At 42.7% G+C, this 23,896-nt stretch overlaps 1 protein-coding gene across 2 annotated transcripts in view; it reads right to left on the minus strand.

Moving 5' to 3' along the window:
* Window positions 1-401: 401 nt before the first annotated feature.
* The window catches only part of LOC306656938 (uncharacterized protein), a 112,174-nt gene continuing 88,679 nt past the window's right edge, over window positions 402-23,896 (minus strand). Inside the window, exons 1-4 of one of the 2 annotated variants that reach the window (XR_013762675.1) lie at window positions 15,806-15,859; window positions 7,920-8,006; window positions 1,835-1,941; window positions 402-649 (exon numbers count right to left, since the gene is read on the minus strand). Coding sequence is in view for 1 of the 2 variants with exons in the window: in XM_079132556.1 (XP_078988682.1) it covers window positions 635-649; window positions 1,835-1,941; window positions 7,920-8,006 (209 nt within the window). In the remaining variant the exon portion in view is untranslated. Of the gene's footprint in view, window positions 650-1,834; window positions 1,942-7,919; window positions 8,007-15,805; window positions 15,860-23,896 lie in introns of those variants that run through there. The other variant, XM_079132556.1, reaches the window with a different exon arrangement.

Here is a 23,896-nt window from a genome sequence, read left to right on the forward strand (position 1 = left end):
AAATCAAATTTATTGCCTCCTTGAAGTTTGTCTGGGTCCACTATCTGGATGCATTCTGTCATTATAGACAAGAAACTTTTTACCTTTGAACAAGTAGTCAAGACATATTATCATAATTCTGACAGCTCCACTGTTTGATATTTTGATATCTTCATAACATTTTTCTTATCTAACCAATGTTAATTCATTTCCTCCCCCACAGAATTAGATTTTCAACCATGCAAATATAAGTAAATTCAATCTTTGACAGAGGTAGACAGTGGACAAGATGAAGGTGAAATGGTCACTCAGAAACTTGAGCTCAGGGCTCAGAACCTAGACAGCTTCAGTTCCTATTTTCCTATAATGCACGCCCTGACAGTGCCTCCTGGCTTCACACTTGCTTAAGAGCTAGAGAACATCAGACCAAGAAATCTCAAGATCCATTCCAGCCCCAATGCCCTTCTTTTAGGAATGGGAAGCTGAACCTCAGGAGGGTTACAGTAGCCTGCCAAAGTCACAAAGCCAGAATAGCCCTGCCATGTCTCTAGAATCTTCCCCGGGCTTCTTCAACCATTCCTTAGGATTCATGGAGTCATCTCAATTTCCACAAGATCATTAGGCTTCTATTTGCAGCAACAATTTTTGCTTGTGATCAAACCACGATTCCCTGAAATAGAAAATCAGGGGATACTGAGGTAGGCAGGTTGACCAAGGATCCACAAAGGAATAAAAGTTCCAGAAGAGAGGCCACTGTGACCCAATTGTGCCTGACAAGCCCAAGGCATTCTGGGTACTGTGTTTTGTTTTGTTACTTTTTGTTGACCTTTCACCCCTTATTGTGTTCCCACTTCGTGTTCTGTGGGAAAGAGAAGGTCAAGAATTTGGAAAGGCAGGGAAGATATTTTATTGGTCAGAAATTGGCACAACCTCATATTCCTGCTTCATCAGTATGCCTGGCCCATCAGTTGGAGATGGGACTTCACCTCCTGGCTCCTCTTGGGCTCTGTAAATTCACGCTTTTTAAATTTTACAGAGCAGTTTATGGGCTGCAAAGAGGAGAAGCTGGGGGATCTGTTGTCACGGGCTGCATTGAGCAATGAACCATCTTCTCGGTATTCTTTTTCTTCCTTCCCCAGGGGAGCCTTGTAAATGAGCATTTAGACCCCTGGGGGAGATGGGAAAGGGGTTCTGGGGGCAAGTCATGAAAGAACATAAGCACTGTGAAGAGACCTGTAGGAAACCTGAGATACTTGTCAATCCCTATTCAACTTGGTTATTTGGAAGCAAGAGAAAATTCCAGCAGATCATCCTCTGTGGGGTCAGAAGGGTGTGTGTGACCTAATGATTTAAGAGTTCACATTTTGAGAGGAGTAATTGGGGGGAATGTGGTAGGTTCTAAAGAACTCCATGCTATAGCAAATCTCTCTCTCAAGCTCCCCTAGAACAGTCCAACATCTCCACAGCAGCCAGACAGTTGCTTAGAAACAAACTGAAAGACCACCCCATCCATCACCACCAAATATGCAAAGTAAAAAATCAAAGGTAAATTTGAACAGAGTGTTATTGGTGGGCTAGGTGAGCAAGGGTCAGTGTAAGTTGCTAGAGTTTTCTTTATCAGCAAAGTTGGAAAACTAGACCTTTTTCTAAGTGTCCTGATGTTTTTAAAGCTTGAGAACCTAACCAGAATGGAAGGTTAGAAAAACTGAGGAGTTCATTATCATCATCATCATCATCTTCTTAGCTCTTAGTGAACAGTTAGTGAAAGCTTATTGGGTGCCAGGCGTCTTTTGAGTGCTTTTCACACATTATCTCAGCTGTCATGTATTCTCTCATGACATAAGTCGGTTATTACCTGCCTCTTACAGGTGAGGAGCACAGGAGAAGGAGGAGTCTCGTCCGTGCTCTGCACAGAAGTGTAGAAAGAAGAAACCTCAACTTCTTCCAAGCTCTGATCTCGGCCTGCACAAGCAGAAAGCAACGGCTCAGTGGATTTTAGCTCCTATCCAGATTTCCCACTTTTTAAATTCTACTTTGATAAACTCATATCAGCTGTGGAGACTGATGGGGGTCAATGCCAGATTTCAATACCTGCATCCAGCCCTGATCACATCCAGCCTCTCTGAGTCTACCCTTCTCAAACTCTAATAATTGCTGTTCTCCATTCAGTTCCCAATTTTTCCTTCCTCACAAAGAACAGATGAGTTAATGCTAATTTGTGGAAGCTTCCAAGGGAGAGAGAAGAAGAAAGTGGCTTTTAGAAAAGAAAATTAGACCTCTGGTTTCACAGTGAATTTGAGAATCTCCTGACTGCAATTCTGTGAGTCCTTGACTGCCATGTCTTTGTCTAGCTTGCAAAGACTTCTGGGAAAACCCAGACTAGTCATCCAGTCCTCTACCTTTACTCCACCTTCACCTAGCTCTGACCTCTTAGGAAGGTATTCTCCTGCTGGACTGGAGAGAACTTGAACTCTGTGAGTGGTGGGACAGAAAGGAAGGTGGCACCATGGGCAAGGCCTTGGGTCAGTGGCTACAAAGTTGTGCCAGGAGCAACTGTCCACTCAGCCTCAATTCTCTGCTCTTTGCTGTCCTGTGAGTTGTGCTACCGAGAGCCCTTGAGATTTTATACTTAGAATCCCATACCAGAGTGGTGGTAGTGACATTTTATACCCCAGGCAGATGAGAAGGGAAGGAAAAAATATCACCATAAAAGCGAACTTGAAAAATTAGAACTGGAAAAATTCTACTAGGGAAACACAAAATATGATTAAACCAATTTAGATTTTTCTGGGAAGAGGTGTGTGAGAGGGGTGTTTGGTGATGTTAATAAGCAGTGCATACTCGGAACCTCCAGAAGAGCAGGAAACCAGACTCCTTCCAAGGGCAGGGGTGATGCTTTGAGAGAAGTAGCACCCTCAAGTCTCATGGGCGGCCCTGCTACCCTGACAGCAAGACATGAGGCCAGAATCTGGGTCTTTTCAAATCAATACACACACCCCTTGGATTATCAAGCATTTGATTGGCCTTTAGAGAGGACCAGCCCTATGCAACCTAAACATGTCACCCAGGCCTTAAGTTCTGGGCTTTGCCTCTGCTCACTTAGCACTGCTGCTGCCAGGCAGCCAACCTGCCATGCACTTTCTTGAGGAGATCCCAAGTGCGTTTACGACATAATCTTCAGTTGCTCAAAGCTGAAACTGTCTTTTTCTCTTTAATTTCTCCTCAGGTTTGACTGTAGATCCCAGTGGTGCCAGCAGAGTAATGCCTCCCCAGAGACACCCACGGCTAGGACCTGTGACTCTGTCACCTCACACACTGAAAGGGACTTTGTTGATGTGATGAAGTTGACATCTCGAGATGGGGAGGTGATCCTGGATTATCTCAGCGGGCACAATGTAATCACAAAGGTCCCTAAATGATGACGGGAAAGTAAACCACAAGAGATAGACAGAGAAGGACTCATGATCACAAAAACAGAGGTCAGTCGCTTCTCTGGGAAGCTGCTTTGTGTTCCCCGAAGGATCAGCTCTCTCTTCCTCGCAGTCTCCCCTGGTCCTACACACCACTCCTTCGTAGTGAACATCACCACCACACTGCAGATGAGCTTGTGTGATCATTCAGTTAGTATCCGTGTCCTTTGCCAGCACCTGGGAAGGCAGAGACTGTGCCAGGATTTGCTTCCTTCTGAATTCCCAGCACACAGCAGGTGCTCAATAAATATTTGTTGAATAAATGAGCAAATGAAAGGGTGAACAGAACCTCCACCTCCTATGGGCCCAAGTGTTCTTTGGTGTGGGTGGAAACACAGCAGTGGCCGGGTCCCTACTGGCTTGCTCTTGGCTTCTTGTTTTCATATCTTGTTCAGACCAGAATATTTATCTTTACATATGGTCCTAATATATTTCTGCTGAGAGAACAGCCGTATCTGTAACTCCAATCAATGGCTCCAGGAGCTTGCACGGATGGAGAATTTCCTTTCTTTATATTATGATTTGTATTCAGATGATTCTGATTGTGAATCCTGACCCTGTGGCCCCACCAGTGGACAATGATCTTCGTTGTTAGACTGGAGGTCTCCTGTGGCCTTCATCATCTATGGATGCGAAAGACCTTCCACTGAAGGCCCCAAGCCCAGGGGAACTGATTTTCAAATCACCAGAATAAACTCTAATGAAAATCACTTTGACTTCAGCATGCGCCCACATTTATTTTTTAAAGGAAGTTGTGGATGAGGTTACAATAAATAAACAACAGTTACAAATACTGACTGGATAGACACCCTGGGCTCAGGCAGTTCCTGCATATTAACTACATGTAAAACTCTGAAATAAGGCTGGGGGACACCATCCTTGGTCAGCACCCTCAGATTCCCCATGGCTGCCGTCTACAATGCACTGTAGAAAATTCCTGTGTTGGACCCTCACAACTTGCCTAGAAGGGAACCAGGTCAAGCACTGGAGTCACTCTGTTTATTGTCATGCTTCCTCTTTGTTTCCCTGCTCCTCTCACTGTCCAACATGTAGCAGGCCCAGAGAAGCATTTTTTAAAGAAATAAACGAAAGCCCAGCTTCTTTCCCAAAGTGGTATTATTCATTGGTTTGCCCAACTTTATACAGTCAGTAAGTGAAGAGCCTTGGATTTGTAACCCAATCATCCAATCTCAAGTTCAATGCCCCTTCCTCTTCCAGCCCACGGTGGACACTGGAGAAGAAGGATGAGGGACAGTGGGGACACACAGAGTCCTGTGTGACTGGTGGAGGTATGGCAAAGCATTGACGTCCATTCAGACAAAGGAAAGTGGGCCTCGAAGAAAGGAAGCCTTGATTTTGCTCAGTCCAGTGGCAGGAAGAACACAGATAAATGATGGACACAAATAAATGAGGAATGATGGAAGCTTGGAATCTCCTTCCTGACCAGCTGTAGCCCCATAAACCAGGGAGAACCCCACAAACCAAGTGAGTCGGGCACACCCCTGCGATGGCAGCCAGTCCAGTCCAGAGGATTTTATAGCCCTCAGGATGTTTAAAGAAGCACAAGTCCTGAGGATACATATTCCTGGCCTGTTAAAGAAAGGTTATTTTAAAATATTTAACATTTCTTTATTAAAGGCAAACAGGCAGGATATGAGCTCTCCATAAACTTTCCAAGGAGAACATTCTGGCATTCTGAGTGGAGAAGTAATGGCCTTGTGTGGAAACCAAGTCTTGCCTGGTTCACGTTACAGGTGGCAGCTCATGACATGTTTTTCTTACAGAAACAAATGGAGATGAATGAGCTTTTGAACATTAAAAATTATAACAGGATTTTTTCTGCCTCATTATTGTACTAGTTAGGCAGAGGTTCACGGTTAATACTCTCAGGGCAGGAGGGCTCAAAGCATACCCAGTATCAGAGGCAGGACTCTGCAGTGCCCCTCAAATAATGCTGCATGGATGCCCAGTGGGCCCCCTGCCCTTCAGAGGTAAACTTCCTCTAAGAAGCCAGGGACCAGGGTAGGCACTAGCCCATGGAGGTTCCTGGCCACACCCTCTCTGCCCTCCTCCTGCTCATATGTATGAATGTTTGGACATCCTTGGATCCAGACACCAAACTTCTGTTGACGCATTTGCAAACAAAGCACTTTAAGCCACTCCTTTGGCTCCAAATTATGCACACCCATGAAGTAGAATACCTTGCAGAGGAGGGGCCTAGGCAAAATGTCTGCGCAGGCTATAGTGCCAGCTGGGGACCATTTGAACAGGGTTCCTGGGTTCCATGAACACAGACAGGTCCAGGTTCCAGAGGCATGTATCCTCTGACTCCATAAATTCCTTATCCATGGGGATGGATAATACTGGAAGACATCCTACAAGGGACCCTCTGAGGAGCTAGACCCTGGGCAGGGGTCCTGCTGGACTAGATCTGTGTGTAATACTGATCGCATTTAGGTAAAACTGATCCAAACTTCCCCAAAGCCCAAAGCTTGTTATGCAGACTCCCTACACAATACCTGTCATTTTCTCAGGTATTGCATGTCACAGTTCTTTCCTGTCTCACCATCAGTTATGCACAGCTTCAGTGCCACTCCACAGTGACCCGAACTTAAAATGCTAACACTTCACAAATTTTTAGGAAAAAAATATTCTCACCCCTGGCATTTTTGTTTAGTTGACTCCATACTGACAGGTGTCAAACAGCCTTTTTTTTCTTTTCTTTTCTTCTTCTTTTTTTTTTTTAAGTCTCTGCTGCATCCTCCATCTGAGGAGTGAAACAAATTCTATTCTCATCCAGGAAAAGAATTTGGAGACCTGAATTTTCCCCTGGGATTCTATTGTCCAAATAAGATGATTTATCAAAGCCTAAGAAAGATTCTGTTGAGAAAAATGTTCCCTTCAGCTATATACATATATGATTGCAATACACATCTGTCTTTGCACAAACACACAGGCAAGTGAAGTTTAACAGAAGAGAAACACCTGGGTTCAGCTGAGGCAGAGGAACGGCAGAACAATAAACCCAAGTTCCCCCTGGGCAGCTAGTCCTGTGTCCTGACGCCTCCTTGCTGAGTTTCCCTTGGACTCCAGGAGTTCTATTTCCTGAATTATATCTACACCATCACCCAATCACTACTTTTATTTGGGTTAGCTAAAATTTCCATTCCTTGCAAAAATACTGAAGTTAGTTTTTCACTGTTTTTCCAATTGGGAAACTGGTATTTAGAGAAGCTGTGGCTTGCCCAAGGTCAGACTCTCCTAAGCATTGGTCCACAGCTAACACCTAGCCACATGGCCACAGGGTATGTGTGCTTTCCCACTGATTTACCCACAGCCTCAAGTTCATTAGATTTTGTTATGGTTTAGCAAATACCTACTGCCTCTCCTTCCTGGAGTGTATTTCCTGGTTGCTACATTTCATCTCAAGTAGAACATGCCTCAGTGAGTGTCATGGTTTGGATATGGTTTGGGTGTATCTCCCAAAGGTTTATGTGTAGGAAGTTTGATCCTCAGGTGGTGATGTGAGGAGATGGTGGAAACTCGAGAAGCAGGGCAGAGTTCAAGGTCCTTAGGTCATTGGGGTCCCACTCGGGAGAAAGTGGTGTAGTTCTCACGGGATCTCAGTTAGTTCTTGCAAGAATGGATTGTTATAAAAGATCAAGACTGGTCCCTTCCTTCTCTGTATTCCTGTCTCACCATGTCATCCCTCTTGGGTATGTTGCACCAGGATGCCATCTGCCACAAGGTCCTCACAAGAGGTCAAACAAATAGAGCCACCTGACCTTGGACTTTTAGCCTCCAAAACTGTGAGCTAAATAATCCTCTTTTCTTTACGTTCCTCAGACTCAGGTATTTTGTTATAGCAATAAAAAATAGGCTAATATAATAAGCTAATGGTCCAAGACGTTCAAGAAATACATGGAGTACACCCAAACTCAGCAAACAGTGGCACTAGCCCCAGTCAAGCCTACCTAGGCTCAGAGGAACCTCACCAACTTGTGGACACACGAGTAAAAAATAAATTCTTAATTACATTTGTATACTGTTGAGTCTTGGGGTGATTTTTACTCAGACTTTTCATATGTATAGGTTTTTTTTTTTTTTTTTTTTTTTTTTTTTTGTGGTGCTGGGGATTGAACCCAGGGCCCTATGCATATGAAGCAAGCACTCTACCAACTGAGCTATATCCCCAGCCCTAGTTTTATATAGGTATGTAATCTGCCTTCCAATTTATCATAAGCAAAAGTTTGACCAACTGTTTTTCCACTAAATATCATGCATCACCGTTAAGTCTCCTTGTTATCTAATACTTAATCTGAATGCCAATGTCATACATTGTAGGTTTTCTATTGCACTCCCCTTCTGGTACCAATATTTGTATTAGTCAGCTTTACTCATTTAAATGCAGCAATAAACCACCCAAAAATCTTGGTGACTTATGACAACAAAGTTTTATTTCTCACTGACCTTTATGTTGGCTGCTGCTCTTTTCCATGGTCTTCTTCAGTCTGAGATCCAGGCTGGAGGGAAAACCCCTTTCTGGATCATAATATTCTTGCAAAAGAAGAAAAAGAATGTAACCTGGTGATGCCTTTGAAAGCTTCCCCAACGCAGCCTGTGCTGTTTGTGCTCACACTCTGTCAGCAGAGGCAAATCATAAGACCATACCTGACCTATGAGATTGCCTAACCGGGAATGATAAGGCCACTATACATACATGACAGCAACCTAAATGTTACCTCCTCAGAATCACGCTGAGCTCTCTACCCTTTCTTCTCTGTATCATTACAATGTTCAGACACATTAAATGCTTTGAGGACAATTCGCTGTTCCTCATACTAATTAGTGAGCCCGTTGAGGGCAGGGATTTTCTCCTATTTCATTCTGGTCTCCCAGTACTTAGCACAGTCCCTGTAGCCTGGAATATTGCTCTACAAATGGTTGCTTTTTAAAAAAGATTATGTAACAATGCACAAGATCCAAGGGATTGTAGTAGACAAGTAAACAGGAATAGAAGGAGGAAGACCAAAATGGACTTTAAAGTTGTGATGTATACATATGATAGATATGCAGGAAGAAATACAGAGCAGGCAGCTGCATTTATAAAATTAAAGTTTTGAACACATGTCCAGGATGGAAATAAAAATTCGGTAGTCATCAGAACACAAATGGCATTTAATAATTGGACACTCAGTGACATCACCTGGGGATACAATGGAGAAAGAAATGTGCCTCTGTTTCCCATTTCTCAGTTCTTTATCTGCCTAAAGACTGTGAATCAGAACTTCAACTGTTTTCTTAGACAAACTCAGTGATCGATCTTAAATGGTGCCCTGAGTGTCAACTTTGGGTTAACATGTCAACTTTGGTTTCCCGTTGGAATGGGAGTAAGTACTCAGCTCAAAGCTCTGGTCTGAGCTTCCTTGTTCCCTGGGGCTTACTTCTGCACAAGACTACGTTGTATTCCTAGGGGACCTTCAAAGGGGCTCCCTTCTCACCCTTGGACTCCTGCTGCATGTCATCTCTAGCCCTTGCCCATCACTCCTCGCCTCCATTTATCACATCTGTAGGATGTTGAACTTATATTGGAGGAATGATGAGGACCAGGCATGAGATCATATGCTTTGTATGTGTTACTCATTCCATTTACACCACAACTCAGTGGGGTAGGCAAGGATCCAATTTACAGATGTCATATCTAAAGCTCAAAGAAGTTAGGCAGTGTGCAGAAAGCCATAGTTACTAAGAAGCAGGATATTTGGAGGCGGTGGTGAACTCAGAAGCATTCGACCACTGACTGAATCACATCCCCAGCCCTATTTTGTATTTTATTTAGAGACAGGGTCTGGCTGAGTTGCTTAGTACCTCACTATTGCTAAAGTTGGCTTTGAACTCATAATCCTCCTGTTTTAGCCTCCCCCACTGCTGGGATTACAGGCACGTGCCACAGCACCTGGCAGAAGCAGTACTTTTAAATGTAGGTATCTCTCAGTAAAGACTTCATTCACCCTATGAGCCACCAAGCCACCTCAAACACAAGGAATCTTGACAGCTCTATTCTGGAAAGAGATACTCATACTTTGCAGATAAAGAAACCACACACACACACACACACACACATACATTGTATACCTTTATTTTTATACATGGATGTATTTGGAATTGAAAAAAAGCCCATGGCCTTGTTCCTTGTATTCTTTAAGTAGGAGATGAATAATTACATAATATAATCATTCTTTATGCATTTATTTTATGTCCACTCTGCCTAGCATTGTGTCAAGAAGAGTGTTTTAAACTTACTTCAAATGAATTTTGTCCCCCTAAACTCTCACAGATTTGTAATCTTACGAGTTACCCACTCTCCAGCGATGCCACAGCTGCAGAGCTGACATGTTCTCCTGCCTGCCATCCCGTCCTTAGGTATCACCCAGCCATGCCCAAATGTGCAGTCTAGAAAACATGAGCTCCAGGATGCAAGTCCTGTTAAGAAACCAAAGTCCTGGGTGACAAAGGGAGGGAGCTGGGTCTTCTTCCCTCAAGGTTCTAAAGGATCGAGAGCCTTGAGTTTGACTTTGTAGTACAAAGTCAGCACTACATTATCCTTCCAGAAGATGAATAATAACAGACTGTTATATATCTGTGTCCTCCAAATGTTCATAAGTGGAAACCCTGTTACCCAAAGTGATGGTATTTGAAGGTGGGGCCTTTGAGAGGTTAAGTTCACAAGGATAGCCTGCTCATTAGAGGATCTGTGTCCTTCAAAGAAGAGGAAGGAGAAAAACTACTTCTCTGCCCTCAGCCATATTAGGACACAATCAGGAAGAGAACACTCACCAGAACCCAACCTTGCTGGCACCGTAATACCAGTCTCCAGCTTCCAGAAGTGTGAGAAATAAGCCACTTAGTCTATGGTATCGTGTTAGAGTAGCCTGAACTGACAAAAAAACAAGCATGTACATATACAATAAGGAAAGATCAAGGAAGAGGAACAAGGTAAAATTTTAAACTCTGAAGGTTTTCTAATATGCAAGGCATTTGCCCAAGAATTATTTCTTTATAATAATTATCCCTGCATCACAGATGAAGAAACTGAGGATAGAAAATTTTCAATATTTGTTGAAGATTATACAACTAGCACATATCAAATCTGGGAAATAAAATTCAGGTTCTAATTCAATACACTCTCTTGAAATGTAATGCTGACTTAGTGCAGATTCAAAAATCTTTCCTATTCTTTAGGACCTCTGGGGAAGGAGACCCCTCTCCATCCTTCAGTCACCCAGGACCCCAGTTCCTTAGCAGGAGTTGAGTTCGTTCTGGCTAAGCTGAGCTGTTGGGCTTGGCTGGGTGGTGCCAAAGGGAGGGGTGGCAGGCGGGAGAATGTGTCTGCTTTGTAGCTCTGGCCATCCCTGGAGAGCTGGCATTTTCTAAAAGAATGCTTGGTTCTCAGAAACACTATTGATAATGAGGTTGCTCATTTTTAAAATGCTGTAACCAGATATTCTAGGAAAACAGACCTGGTTCCAGGCATGCAGCTGTGGTGTTTGGGTCGAAGGTTTGAGGTCATTCTTTAAGATGAGCTTCCAGCTGGTCTGCCAACCTGTCACCGGATCAGAGGAAGGCAGCACATGCAGACATTGCAATAATGGAGAAATCCCAGGGCTCCTTGGCACCTACCAAAGTGGATCTTTCATCTTCCAGGACCCCAGGAAGAAGTGTGTGTGTGTGTGTGTGTGTGTGTGTGTGTGTGTGTGTGTGTGTGTGTATTAAATTGGGAGAAATCAGCCCCAGAATTACATGAAACACCCTCTCGCCTCAGTCAAGCTTGGAGCATAATGCAAATGTATTTGGACTGAAGAAGAAAACCTGGGCCAATGGAAAACAGGGTGGCACAGAACAGTTTTCCCATCTGGGTAAGAATGCAGTTTTCAAGGAGGCAGAGGCTTGCTTTATGTGTCTTCCAGAGGCGAGGCAGAGGGTTTGGCAGAGTAATAGCCAAAGACTATTGGAGAAATCCCTGCAACTAATTTGAGAGCCAGAGTCAGCACATGGTGGGCCATTGCTAGGTCACCTGGACCAAAGCCCTGTCCCCTGGATCCCATTGTTCCATCGTGATCCTACTGTCTTACTATTGATTGAGAAAGGAAATGAATATTCACTGTGTTTAATGACATGCCAGGCAGGTCCTTCATTTAATGCATGATGAGAGCCACACAGTATAAGAATAGCTGACCCTTGAGGAGTACCTGTTAGGTGCAGGCATGTATCTAAGTATGAGATACACATTAACTTACATTTAATTTCCACAACAGCCTCAGTTGTTGGCCTGTGGTAACTCTCCTCACTTTACAGATGAGGAGACAGAGATACAGGGAAAGAGACTTAGTAGGTAAGAAAAGGAGCTGGATCCAAGTTAGTCTGGCTCACTCCAGATCCACCAGCCTGCATCTAAATGAGGTTCAGCATCCCCAGTCCGGATCCATGGATTCTCACTGCAATTGTTTGAGGATGGTCTTCCTCCTCTTTTTCCTTTTTACATTCCCTCCATCAGCAGAACCAAAGGCAGCCATGTAACCTAGGGCTCTAGAAGTCCCAAAAGACTGCATGCCTTCACATCACATTTCTAAGGGTTTAAATCCTGCCAATCCTTAAAAGTTTACCAAGCCCAATGAACTAATAGCAATTTGGTAGTGATATCTCTGAATATTAGGCTACATTATACTCCACTTCTGTTTGATCTGGGTTCTGCTTTTAATTGGTGTTTAATATTCTACATACTCTAATTTTATAATATCTTTCTTTGGGAGCCAGGAATGTCAACTGGTAAAAAGTGGACCCCATTCTCAAGGAGTGATGATAGATTGGAGTTAAAGGAAATGTAAACCTGCTCATAGTAACCTCTGGTTTGTAATGTTCCTGAGCCTTATTAACCCTTTAAGATCTTGATTCTCAACCACTATCTTGTCAGCCTGGCTGCTTATTCCCTGTGACTTCACCCTGAAGAGTCCAGCAATAAAATCCCAGTGGTGTCAATTGGCCTTACCCCTACCAATTTCTGGACCTATTCTCTTGGACCCCATCCACTCTGCCTGGCTACCTTCTACTAATATTCCAGAACACCATCACCTCCTGCAGAATAGACGCCTTTCCTGGAGAGTGAATGAAGGTCATGTCTACCTCCTGGAGGCTCTGCCACATCTTGTCCCCTGCCTGGATCACAGTACCTATGGCCTCTGACCTCCTCCGGGGTCTGTGAATTCTTTGAGACTGCACTCCTTGCACTCTGGCCTCAGAGTTGGATACCATTCCTGGCACACAACAGATTCTCAACACTGCTTGGTGAGTGGAAGATTTATGTCTATAATTCCACTGATTTAATAGAGATTCTTTTTTGGCTTTAAAGGAGCCAAGGTACATGGACTCCCTGTGTAAAGTACCCTAGACCAATACGATTTCCACAAGGATGCACAGGAAGTGATCCAATAAACTAATTAGAATGTATAGTTGAAAACTGTTCTGTGCTCCTTTATGTTTTTATTATTGCATTGAAGGCATACATAATATTGGGGTTCCTTCTGACATAGTCACACATACATGGAATATAACTTCAGTTCTCAGACATAACTTTTTCCTCCCCCTCTTCTCTCCCTGTTTCCCTTTCTCCTGGGCTGGTTTGCCTTCTATTCATTTATTGTTTTAAAGTTGGTTCTTTATAGATATACGTAAGAGTGATGCTCATTGTGGGATGTTCATATATGTACACAGCATCATTTGGTCAGTTCCATTCCGCCATTCCTTCCTTTTCCATCCTTCCAATCTTCCCCTCTCTCTCCTTCTTTGACTCCACTAATAATCTTAGTTTTTAAAATAAGACAGATTTTTATGCGAATGCTGTTTTAGGGTAATGTGACACAATGGTTGGTACCATAAAAAGCAGAATCAATTTTAAATGTTTATAAGGCAGAAATTGGGCCTGACTGTGGACCACACCAAGGTGCATGCGTCTAGACTGTGTTGACTCTGTTGGACGCCCAGACATTTATCAATGCAATCACGAGTCATTACAGAAACAGACCACATATATCTACATCTACATGTGGTTAAATGGGTAGATAGCTAGATAAAAATAAAGATAGTTTCTTGGTACACATAATAATTCAGAAGATCTTGAACTTAAACACTTAAAGACAATAATTAACAAACTTATGAATTGGAGTCAAGTTTATTTAATTTCTAATAAGTATAATCATCACATGGCTATTCAACTTGAGTTCTCACAATTTATTATAATTACCAATATCCACCTCCCCCTTCGGAATTTGGATTTAGGTTTCAAAAGATCTGTCGATTTTTGGAACTCACTCTGCCTAGTTATCATTCTTATTGCTTTGGTTCCGTACTTTGATATGAGCTATTCGTTTTTTATTTTTACCTTTACATGTACAAGTTTGTGCATCCATGAGGAAGGGGACCGAGGCAAGATCCCAGTGAGAAAGGGCCAGAAAGATGTTACATCGTTCCTTTTAGAAGCAGGAAATTAAAAGTAGAAAAGTGTGTGTGTGTGTGTGTGTGTGTGTGTGTGTGTGTGTGGAAAAGAAGAAAAACCAGGACCAAGAAACCCAGATTCCCCCTCCCACTGCCTTTTTGGCCTTGGAAATCCTATCTGGAATACAGCTGGCACTCACTTACACACCGAGCCTCGTGACCTTGGCTGGTACCCACCTCTAAACTGCATCTACAGCATCCAAATTGCTAATTTGGTGCTGGGGTGGATGGAGGGGAGCAAGTAGGAATTAAAGGATGAGAAGGAAAAAAATTACCCCAAACTGAAAAAAGCTAAATTTCCTGCCAGGTGGCTTCCAAATCATCCAGCAGCTTTATTCAAGGCTTTGAAGTCTTAAGCCAAACAGTTCCAAATCTGTAATATTTATCCTGCAGTCTCCAAAAACAAAAGTTGACTGTGTTCCTTCAAGTCAATCTCACAAGCATTTCAGGATGACAGATGGGAGAGGCTGAAAAAGAGTTATGGAATGACCTGGAACTCCTTGGTAAACATTTGTTATGGTTGGCTCCCTCTCTCTCTCCCTCTCTCTCTCTCTCTCTCTCGCTCTCTCTCTCTCTCTCTCTCTCTCTCTCTCTCTCTCACACACACCCACGCACACACACACACACACACTTCTTGTCGTTTTCCTTTTAAACCTTACTCTACCTTCTACCATCAAGCCCTCCACCATCCAAATCCAATGAGTTTATCCAAAGCTCACCCCAGAACAGCAGTAGATAACTCAGCTCTCTAGTGCACATTCCTTTGAGTGCTTGAACTTCATCACTGGTACTCATGGACTAAGTACAAAGAAAGAATGATGGATGGTAGGGGTTAAATTCTGGATGTGTCTTAAGGTGGAGCCAACTAATACGAACTGGTTGCAAAGACCAGGGGAAAATGAGAGGTCAGGGGTGACTGACTCCTCAGCCTTTGGTCTTGAATACCTGGGATGAGAGATGCATTCCTTCTTCTCTGCTCCCAAGTTCTTCATTTACAGTGATATTGGAAAACCTCAATCTCAATTACGTATGTAAATTGTCCCCCACTAGATGCCCTGTCTCTTAACTCTGAAGGGTCTTACTGTTCTGAGACTCTAATGAATGAATGGGCTCTTGCCAATGAGGAGAAAAAAACCCATAAAGCACTTACATAGATATTAACCTTTAATTTCAAAAAGTTTATTTCTATCCTCAAGTTCCTCTATGGGATACTTGAGAGGTTCATGGGTCCAAGATTAAAAGACCCAAACACAAGGCCTTTCTATTATTTTAGTATATTATTATTGAGCACCTAAGTCTCTGAAGACATTGAGGATACAATAATGGTCAAAGACTCCTACACTCTCTGCTCATGGAGATTTCTGTCTAATGTGGGAAAAACACATGATGCTAGTAAATAGAGAAACAAGGAACTAATCATAACCAATGAAAGAAGCTGTGGAGAAAACACAAAGCAGAATGACATAATCTACTACAACAGTGTGTAGTATAACAGGACCTGATCAGGGAACAAACGCCATCTGGGTCTACAAACAGAGGGGAGTAATACAAGGAATGTGTTGTTCATACGACAGAAAGTATACAGTGCAGTGGGACCAGTCGGAGATTAGCAACATGTCTCAGGAGACACTGGACTTCATGCCTGCCCCCAGGATCCCAGAACCAGCCTGGGCCTTTAAGAGGACACATAGGGTAGGTGGCGCCTCTTTGTCATTTGCTAAAGGCCACATACATCGCATTGCATCAAGATCAGGACAGATGGCTGAGCAGATGGCTATGTGCTACAAGGCAAGGAGCTGGAGTTGTACCTGAGGACATCAAGGTCTGGAAAGAAAAACGGATCCTCCTCCCTTCTGTCTTAGCTCATAGAATAAAGGTAGGTCGTTTTTTCCCCTGAAAAAAAGAAAAAGAGATTAGCAACATAGGAAGCCTGCCACACTTCCAGTGCTGACGAGGCAATGGGAAGAGGTGGTACCAACCCAGCTCAGAAACTGAGACTATCTGGGAGCTAAACTCAAATAAAGGGCTAAAGAACCATGACTTCTCCCCTTCTCCCACTCTCCAGTTCTCTCCCAGTGCCTCTAATTGGCCACATCTGGCCAGAGTCATTCCCTATGATTCAGAGCAGAAGAGGACAGGAGCAGAGGTGAATCAGAGAGCAATCTGGCAAGTGAGTGACACATAGGGGACATACCTGGAAGGAGTGGTCAACTAGGGACACCCTGAGAAACTGAAGTTTAAGTTAACACTAAGCTAAGTCAGAAGGTGAATGTTAAAGGGAGAAAAGGGAGAGAACCTGACGCAAAGGCAATTGTGAGAGAGTGTTCTAGAAAAGCACTAAAGGGCTCTGTGTCTTCAGGGGTGACAAGGCCTCACCGAAGGCCAATTGGGCTGTTAATAATTTGCATTCTATTCTATTACAATCAGGAAGAGGCTAGCCATATGGTTCCTCTTCCACTATTATGTGCCAAGTAGCACATTGCAGTAGAAGCCAGCCTCAGAGAACATTCTACTGGAAGCCCAAACATCTCTCTGTGAGCACACGGGAAGGCAGCCGTGTATCCTGTTCTGTCCTTTAGGGAACCCACAAGTACCTTGCCTGAAACGAGAACCCTATGTCAAAGCAATCATGGACTGACAGCGCGATTGGCAGTTGATGAGCATAATCCTCTAAGTGGAGACACACAAGCACAGTTCTAATAGTTCTCCACCACTGAGTGCCCAGCCACTCCGAAAGCTTTGGGTTGCTGGATCTGCCAGGTCCTTTCACTTTATATGTTCAAGGTCAGGAAGGGATGTTCTACAGCCTTCCATCTAATCACATATCTATCATTTCATTGGTGGAAATGTATTGAACATTGCTTATACTAAGTAATATACCTGCTAGTACAGATTTAGAAATTGATATTTAAAGTACTTGTTGAGGCCCTTTCTGGAGTGTGCATTAGAGAAATTTAAATATAGCCTAAGTGTCCCTCCAGTGCAGACAGAAACTAACCTGCACACACTAAGTTAACACGTGCATCACGCTGTTCATATGCAGCAGGGTCAAGTTAATTACTGACAATGCAGCAGAGGGAATGGAAGGGGCCCATTCCACTAGAGGTCTGCTGGCAGGGAGGAGAGAAGACCTAGAGGAGGCAGAAGAAGAGGAGAGGGGCCGACCTGAGACGCCGTCCGAGAGAGTGCTCATCTCATTGGAACTCTATCGCCGGGCTTTAAACAGAGAGGTGATATAATCTGATTTGGACTTTAAGAGCTCATGTTCTGGTGAAGAATGAGTGATAGAGGAGGGAGCATGGACCAGGTCATTCCAGGAGCATAAGGGAGGCGATGGCATCAACCTGGCATAGGAGCCATGCAGATGAAGAGGAAGGGAGAGAAGTGAGCAGTGTGCTGGCCTAGAAGCTCTGAAGTGGTGGTCAAGGGGAAGCAGCATGGAGAATGGAGGAGGCCCCTGTAACTAATGGGCCCAGCCATGTGTATTTCGTTCCAATGGGAGAGACTTAAGAGAGGAAAAAATTGGATGAAAGAGGAGGACAGGGAGGTAGAAAAAAAGGTTCCGCTTAATCCATTTAACTTTGTGACACAAAACCAAAGGGCACAGGCTGGTCTTATTTAACTCCACGTCCACCTGCATGGCCTCGGCTGGTGCATACACCTGCCCGAGAAACTGCACAGAACAGGTCTGCTATTACATGCTCCATGTTTACCCTCTCTTGAAAGAGAGAAGCATTTCCATCCCAGATGGTGACCAAATTGTGAAAGATAAGCTAAACCAACAGCATAATACATTTTGAACAGAAACAAGGGTTCTTTAAGTCCTGAGAGCTAGGGTTTGATGTGGTAGTATGACACCAATAAGAAATTAAAAGTCAAACAAACTCAAGTAAATGGAGGGTGGAGCCTGGATTCTATGCATTTCCATGTCTCTGAGGTGCATAAATGGCCTTTCGTTCTACTTGGAATTCCATGAATGTACCTGCTCTTTGCAACTGAGATAGATGACGCCACTGCAAATGTTGTCATTTCTGCATACCCCATTAACCAGCACGCTGTCAGCAAGTGCAGGTATGGTTTCCTCATCTGCAAAATGAGGGAATCACAGAGACTTGAAAACCTCCTTCTGAATGTTTCTCATCTTCTATAATTATATGGAAATGCGTTTCAGAGGTCCAGCAACACATCAGCACCAGCTCTGGCAAGCTCTCTGGTAGGCCTTCATGAAACAAACAGAATAACACCAGATCTCTCTGCAAATTTAATGGAAGTTGGGGGAAACATACGAAGATCTATATCAAAGCATTGCTTCATTTCTTTGTGTTCATTGTCTATCTACCTTCTACAGGGGGAGGGGAACTCTTCTTGGCATCATCCAAGAAAAATTATCTGTCCTTTTTTTTATATTACACAAAGGAAAGAGATACTAGCTGTGGCTAACTTAATTTTGGAGGCATTGTTTAAGAATTTTCAAGAAAGGAAGATCTATGGAAATCCTCAAAAGTAAATTAAATATTTAAAAACTCTCCATGCTACATCTTAGAACCTAATGACAGATTTTTTTTCAAGGTTGTTCACATATTTAAACATTATCTAGTACCTTTTGCCTGAGAAAGAACTATATAACATGTATCCATTACTGGAACAAGTCTAAGTCACTTTTAACTCAAAAAAGAAAACTTTACTGTGAACACATGATGTATACTTATGAAGTCCAGAACATTTCACAAGACATGTCACTATGGTCTCTCATTAAATCATGAGTAAATCCATAGTTGTAACTGAGTACAATTGGGTCCCGAGCCTCCTAGTAGCCAATGCAAAACCAAACAGAATCAGCTATGAAACACAAGTTCTGACAAACAAGGAATTATATCATTTTGAAAGCACAACAATAAAATATGTCACTTAAATAGCATGAGGCTGTGGAGAGCAGAGACTGATCCAGGAACGGTCACTGACTCACACACAGCAGGGGCTGTGACATTTCCTATGGGGTGTTCTTCACCAAAAGTCAAGGGCACTGTATGAGAACACAATTCAGCAAATAGCCAGGGAAAAACAGACCTTGAGTAATGCAGCTGGATCCCAGGATAAAAGCAGGACATCTAGAATGCACTATTTGATATCCAGACTATAAGCCACATGTGACTTGAAATATGTATAGTCTGAAATAAGCATAAAACATACACTCAATTCTGAAGTCTTTGCAAAATAACAAAAAAGGGCAAATTGTTGATTTTTATGTCAGGTATGTATTGCCAATAATGAGCTAGATAAAATAAATTATTAAAATTAATGGAACTTGATTGTTTACTGTTCTTTGATGTGTTTACTAGAAAAGTCAAAATCATATCCAAGGTTGGCAGTTGTGTCTTGTGTTGTCTTACCATAGGCTAACACCAACCCCAAAGGAATGATCTGGGCACTTCATCCTGGTCGGGCAGCTTTCTCTCCCTGCCTATCAGTCTCCTCATCTACAAACTAAAAGACCCTAACACCCATCTCCAGGGGTTAAACGGTCTGGCTTGTGTAAAATGCTTAGCAGTGTCTTCCTTCTCTCCTCTGACCAGAAGGTGAATTTGGGGGCTGAAAGAGGGAAAATATTCCTGCTCCTAAGACAGTCCTGCTAGGAGATCAGCCTCCACTCCTGAGGTCCACGGCTGTTTCTCTGCCTTGAGGAAGTACAGCACTCTGTGATTTCAGTGTCTCAAGACAGATTACTCTGGCCCCTATGGAATAACTAGCAGGATGAGAGGGGCAGGGGGGCACTGTTTACAGAAGACAGGGGTCGAACACTGCTCAAGGACTTTGTTTAAAATTCCTTTTGTAACCACACAGTTCTCTGTTTGGGTTTGCTGCTCTCATTAAATAAATATCTGGAGAGTCTTTGTGGATCATCCCAGATACGTGTGACCAAGGTTTTTAAGATAATGACCCACACTTGGGAATTAAACTCAGTGCATTCTCAAGTTGGTTATTATAGGGCATCTACGGATAATCAAGAGGGCTGGGGAGGGATGCAGTAAAACTCTCCAAACAGCCTCAGGGATGGGACCATTTTAAAGTTATATGCAAGATTCCTGCTCAGCAGCACCCTGCGTGGATTCCTTATAGACCTAGCTTAGGCCAGTGACAAAGCACAGGGAAGAAAACAAGCAAGATGTGATGATATAAAAAGACAGAGTTGAGAGAAATAAGAACATCTTGTTAACTTGAAATGTGCCTGAGACCCAACTTCATGGTTGAAATGAACATGTGCCAATAATTTCCAACTACACAGAAACAATAAATCTGTGTTTTGCTTAAATGAAATATTTTGAAATGCTGAGAAGTCCTTAGAGATCTAAATTAGACCCTCAGCAAATTTAGGTCACTTTCAACTCAAATTTCCCTTACAGAAGAAATAAGATAGGAAAAATAGAAAAAAATAATACCAGGAGTAACAAGATTCTTTCTTTTTTTATTAATTTTTTATTTGTTCTAATTAGTTATACATGACAATAGAATGCATTTTGACCCACTGTATACAAATGGAGCAAACTTCTCACTCCTCTGACTGTGCATGGTGCTGAGTCACACCAGTGTTGTAGTCATACATGTAATAGGGTAATAACGATTGTCTCCATTCTACCCTCCTTCCCATCCCCATGGCCCCACCCTTCTCCTCGCTCCCCTCTGCACAATCTAAAGTTCCTTCATTCTTCCCTACCCCTCCACCTCAACTACGGATCAGCTTCTGCTTATCAGAGAAAACATTTGGCCTTTGATGTTTTGGGATGGGCTTATTTCACTTAGCATGATATTCTTCAGCTCCATCCATTTACCTGCAAATGCCATAATTTCATTCTTCTTTAAGGCTGAGTAATATTCTATTGTTATTTATGTATGACACTTTCTTTTTCATTCATTTGTTGAAGGGCATCTAGGGTTGGTCCCATCTTTCATTTTTAATTAATAGACTTTAATATTCAAAATGTTTTTAAGTTTACATAAAAATTGAACAGCAAGTCCAGAGAACATCCACATACTTTCTCAGTACCCACACATATGGTTTCCACTATTTTTAACATCTTTTCATTAGTGTGATATATTTGTTACAATTGATACACCAGTATCCAGGCATTATTAGTTAACATCCATAGTTCACATTAGGGTTCATTCTTTGTATTGTACAGCTCTATGGATTTGGGCAACACGTCATGTATCCACTATGGTAACAGCATGCAGAGTAGTTTCACTGCCCTAAAAATTCTCTGGGTTCTGACCACTCATCCCTCCCTCTGCACCAGCTCCTGGCAACCATTGCTTTTTTTTTTTTTTTTTTCCTTCCCCAATCATCTCAATTGTTTTGTTTTAGCTGGAATATTATACAGTCAGAATCATACAGAATGTTGCCTTTTCAGATGGACTTAACAATATCTGTGTGTTTCCTCTATAAAGACTCTTTTTTAAAAACATCAAGAAAGCAATGTCCTGTCATTTAAAATGAGAATAAATGTAGTCTGGTGATACTGTCGTTTACCGGTGAGTTCTGCTCCCTCTAATGTTGAAGTTTGAACACTAGAGAAGCACGCCAAGGCAAGCAGATCAAGCTTGTTTTTATTTAAAATTAGCAATATTATAGACCTCTCCCGAGGGGGAGAAGGGGGCCATGGCTAATGTTCTAGAATCCCAAGAAGTAAGTGTACCCTACATCTTTTATAGGTTAAGGTCTCTTGTTCTCCAGTTCTCTCCCTGCTTATCTCTCCTTCCTGTCTACTGACTAGGCTTGGTTTTGCAGGTGAGATGCATAAAGTGAGGAGCGAATGGGCAGGGGAAGGGCTAAGGAGATTCAGCCAGGTAAGGGCCCAGGGGGCATTAATTAGCAGCTCCTTTCCTGCAGTCCTTGATAAGGGCAGGTAAATTTGGTAATCAGTGGGCTCCTGAGATCCTTGACATTCCATTCTCCCAAGGGCAGTCTCCAACTTCCAGAGGCAGATGGCTTTCATGGCCTCCATTTCCTCGATTTGACCGATCCCCTATTTCTACACTAACTGCCTGTCCCCAATCCTGGCTTCTCTGGGCTACTGTTTTTGACTCTGAATAACTGAGAGACATAAAGAACAAACTTGCTCTGGATGAGGAGCTCCCAGGACAAGAGGAACGAGGCTCACGTGGGGTGGAGGTGACTGGGCACATGCAGGAAAGGAGAATGCACCTTGGATTTGTCCCCAGAGCCTGACAATGATGGCGGAACCATGAGATAAAGTGAAGTTGTGTCCATTTCCTTCCTAGAAAACAATATGCCTTAATTTTCCAGGAGGAGGGTAGGCATAATTTCTCCTGGGGCAGGAATGTGTTACAATGCCATTTAGATCTATTTTGTTGTTCTTTTCTTGTCTGGTTTAATTTGGTATCCAAACGTTGACTCAAAAGTATGACATTTTTTCATTTGGTCAAACTGGTTATTTTTCAACATAATTTTTTTTTTTCTCATTGCCATCTTTTATTTAGAGCCTCATATTCCAGCTCATTTCACTGGGGCACCCTCACTAGACTATAGGGAGATTTGACTTTTTTTACAAAAAGAACTGGGGATGTGGCTCAGTGGTAGAGTGCTCACCTAGCACTGGTGAGGCCCTGGGTTTGATCCTTAGCACCACATAAAAATGAAATAAAGGTAATGTGTCACCTACAACCAAAAAATGTATTTATATTTAAAAAAAAAAAGACCCGAAAGAATTCAACTTGAAAGAATAACACTATCTTGAACAGAATTTAACTCAGTGTTTTTCATGCTAGGGAATCTTTGTTTTAATTTTAATTTTTTTATTTTTTCCTTTTAGGTATACATGACAGTAGAATGCATTCTGACATATTATACATACATGGAGTATAACTTCCTATTCTTGTGGTTGTACATGATGTCAAATTACACTGGTCGTGTGTTCATATACGGACGTAAGAAAGTTATGTCTGATTCATTCTACCATCTTTCTTGTTCCCATCCCCCATTCCTTCCCTTCATTCCCCTTTGTCTAATCCAACGTCTTAACCAGGCAATTGGAGACACACAGTGAAGGAGAATGCAGGCTGGAGGTCAGTACAGTCTTTGAGTAGGAATTGCTATGGGCTCAGAGATGATACTTAGCTTGTCTCTAACACCTGTGCACTCAGGACAGTCCTCAGGTGACAATGGCCTCTCAATTATGTATCTGAATAGCCAGGGTCACCCAGTGCAGGAAAATGGAGGAGCCAGGAATCTCACATGAATGGTACCACTACTGTGCTCCAGCCTTTACTGCAGTTTTTGACAGTCACACCAGGAGAAAACTTCACACTGTGTGGACTCTAAGTATTCCAGCGACACACACTGAAACCTCCTCTTAAAAACACATTTAAGATATCGCTAATAAGTGGAGGATGACACATAATGGGGGGGAGGGAAGGGTTAGTGTTAGGGTTAGAGTTAGGGTTAGAGTTAGGGTTAGGGAGGGGGGCAAGTATGGAGGAAGGAAGTACTGTATAGAGGGTAAAGAGGGGTGGGAGGGGTGGGGGGGAAGGGAAAAATAACAGAATGAATCAAACAACATTACTCTATGTAAATTTATGATTACACAAATGGTATGCCTTTACACCATGTACAAACAGAGAAACAACATGTATCCCATTTGTTTACAATTAAAAAAAAAAAAAAAAAACACGTTTAAGGAACCACAGATGGGAGGGGCCGAGAATTTTCCAACCCTTTGAGATAGAGGAAGAGGCTGACCATCATCCTAAATGCATCAGCAAAAATTAAATCCTGGCCATGTGAGACGGAGAAAATATAAATGATCAGAACCGCATTCAGGAAGAGCACTATAAATGCTCAGATGGAATATGAAGTCACCTAGGGACAAGGAGATGAGATCTTC

This window comes from Sciurus vulgaris (assembly GCF_902686455.1).
Source record: "Sciurus vulgaris genome assembly, chromosome: 3".
Lineage (NCBI taxonomy): Eukaryota > Metazoa > Chordata > Mammalia > Rodentia > Sciuridae > Sciurus > Sciurus vulgaris.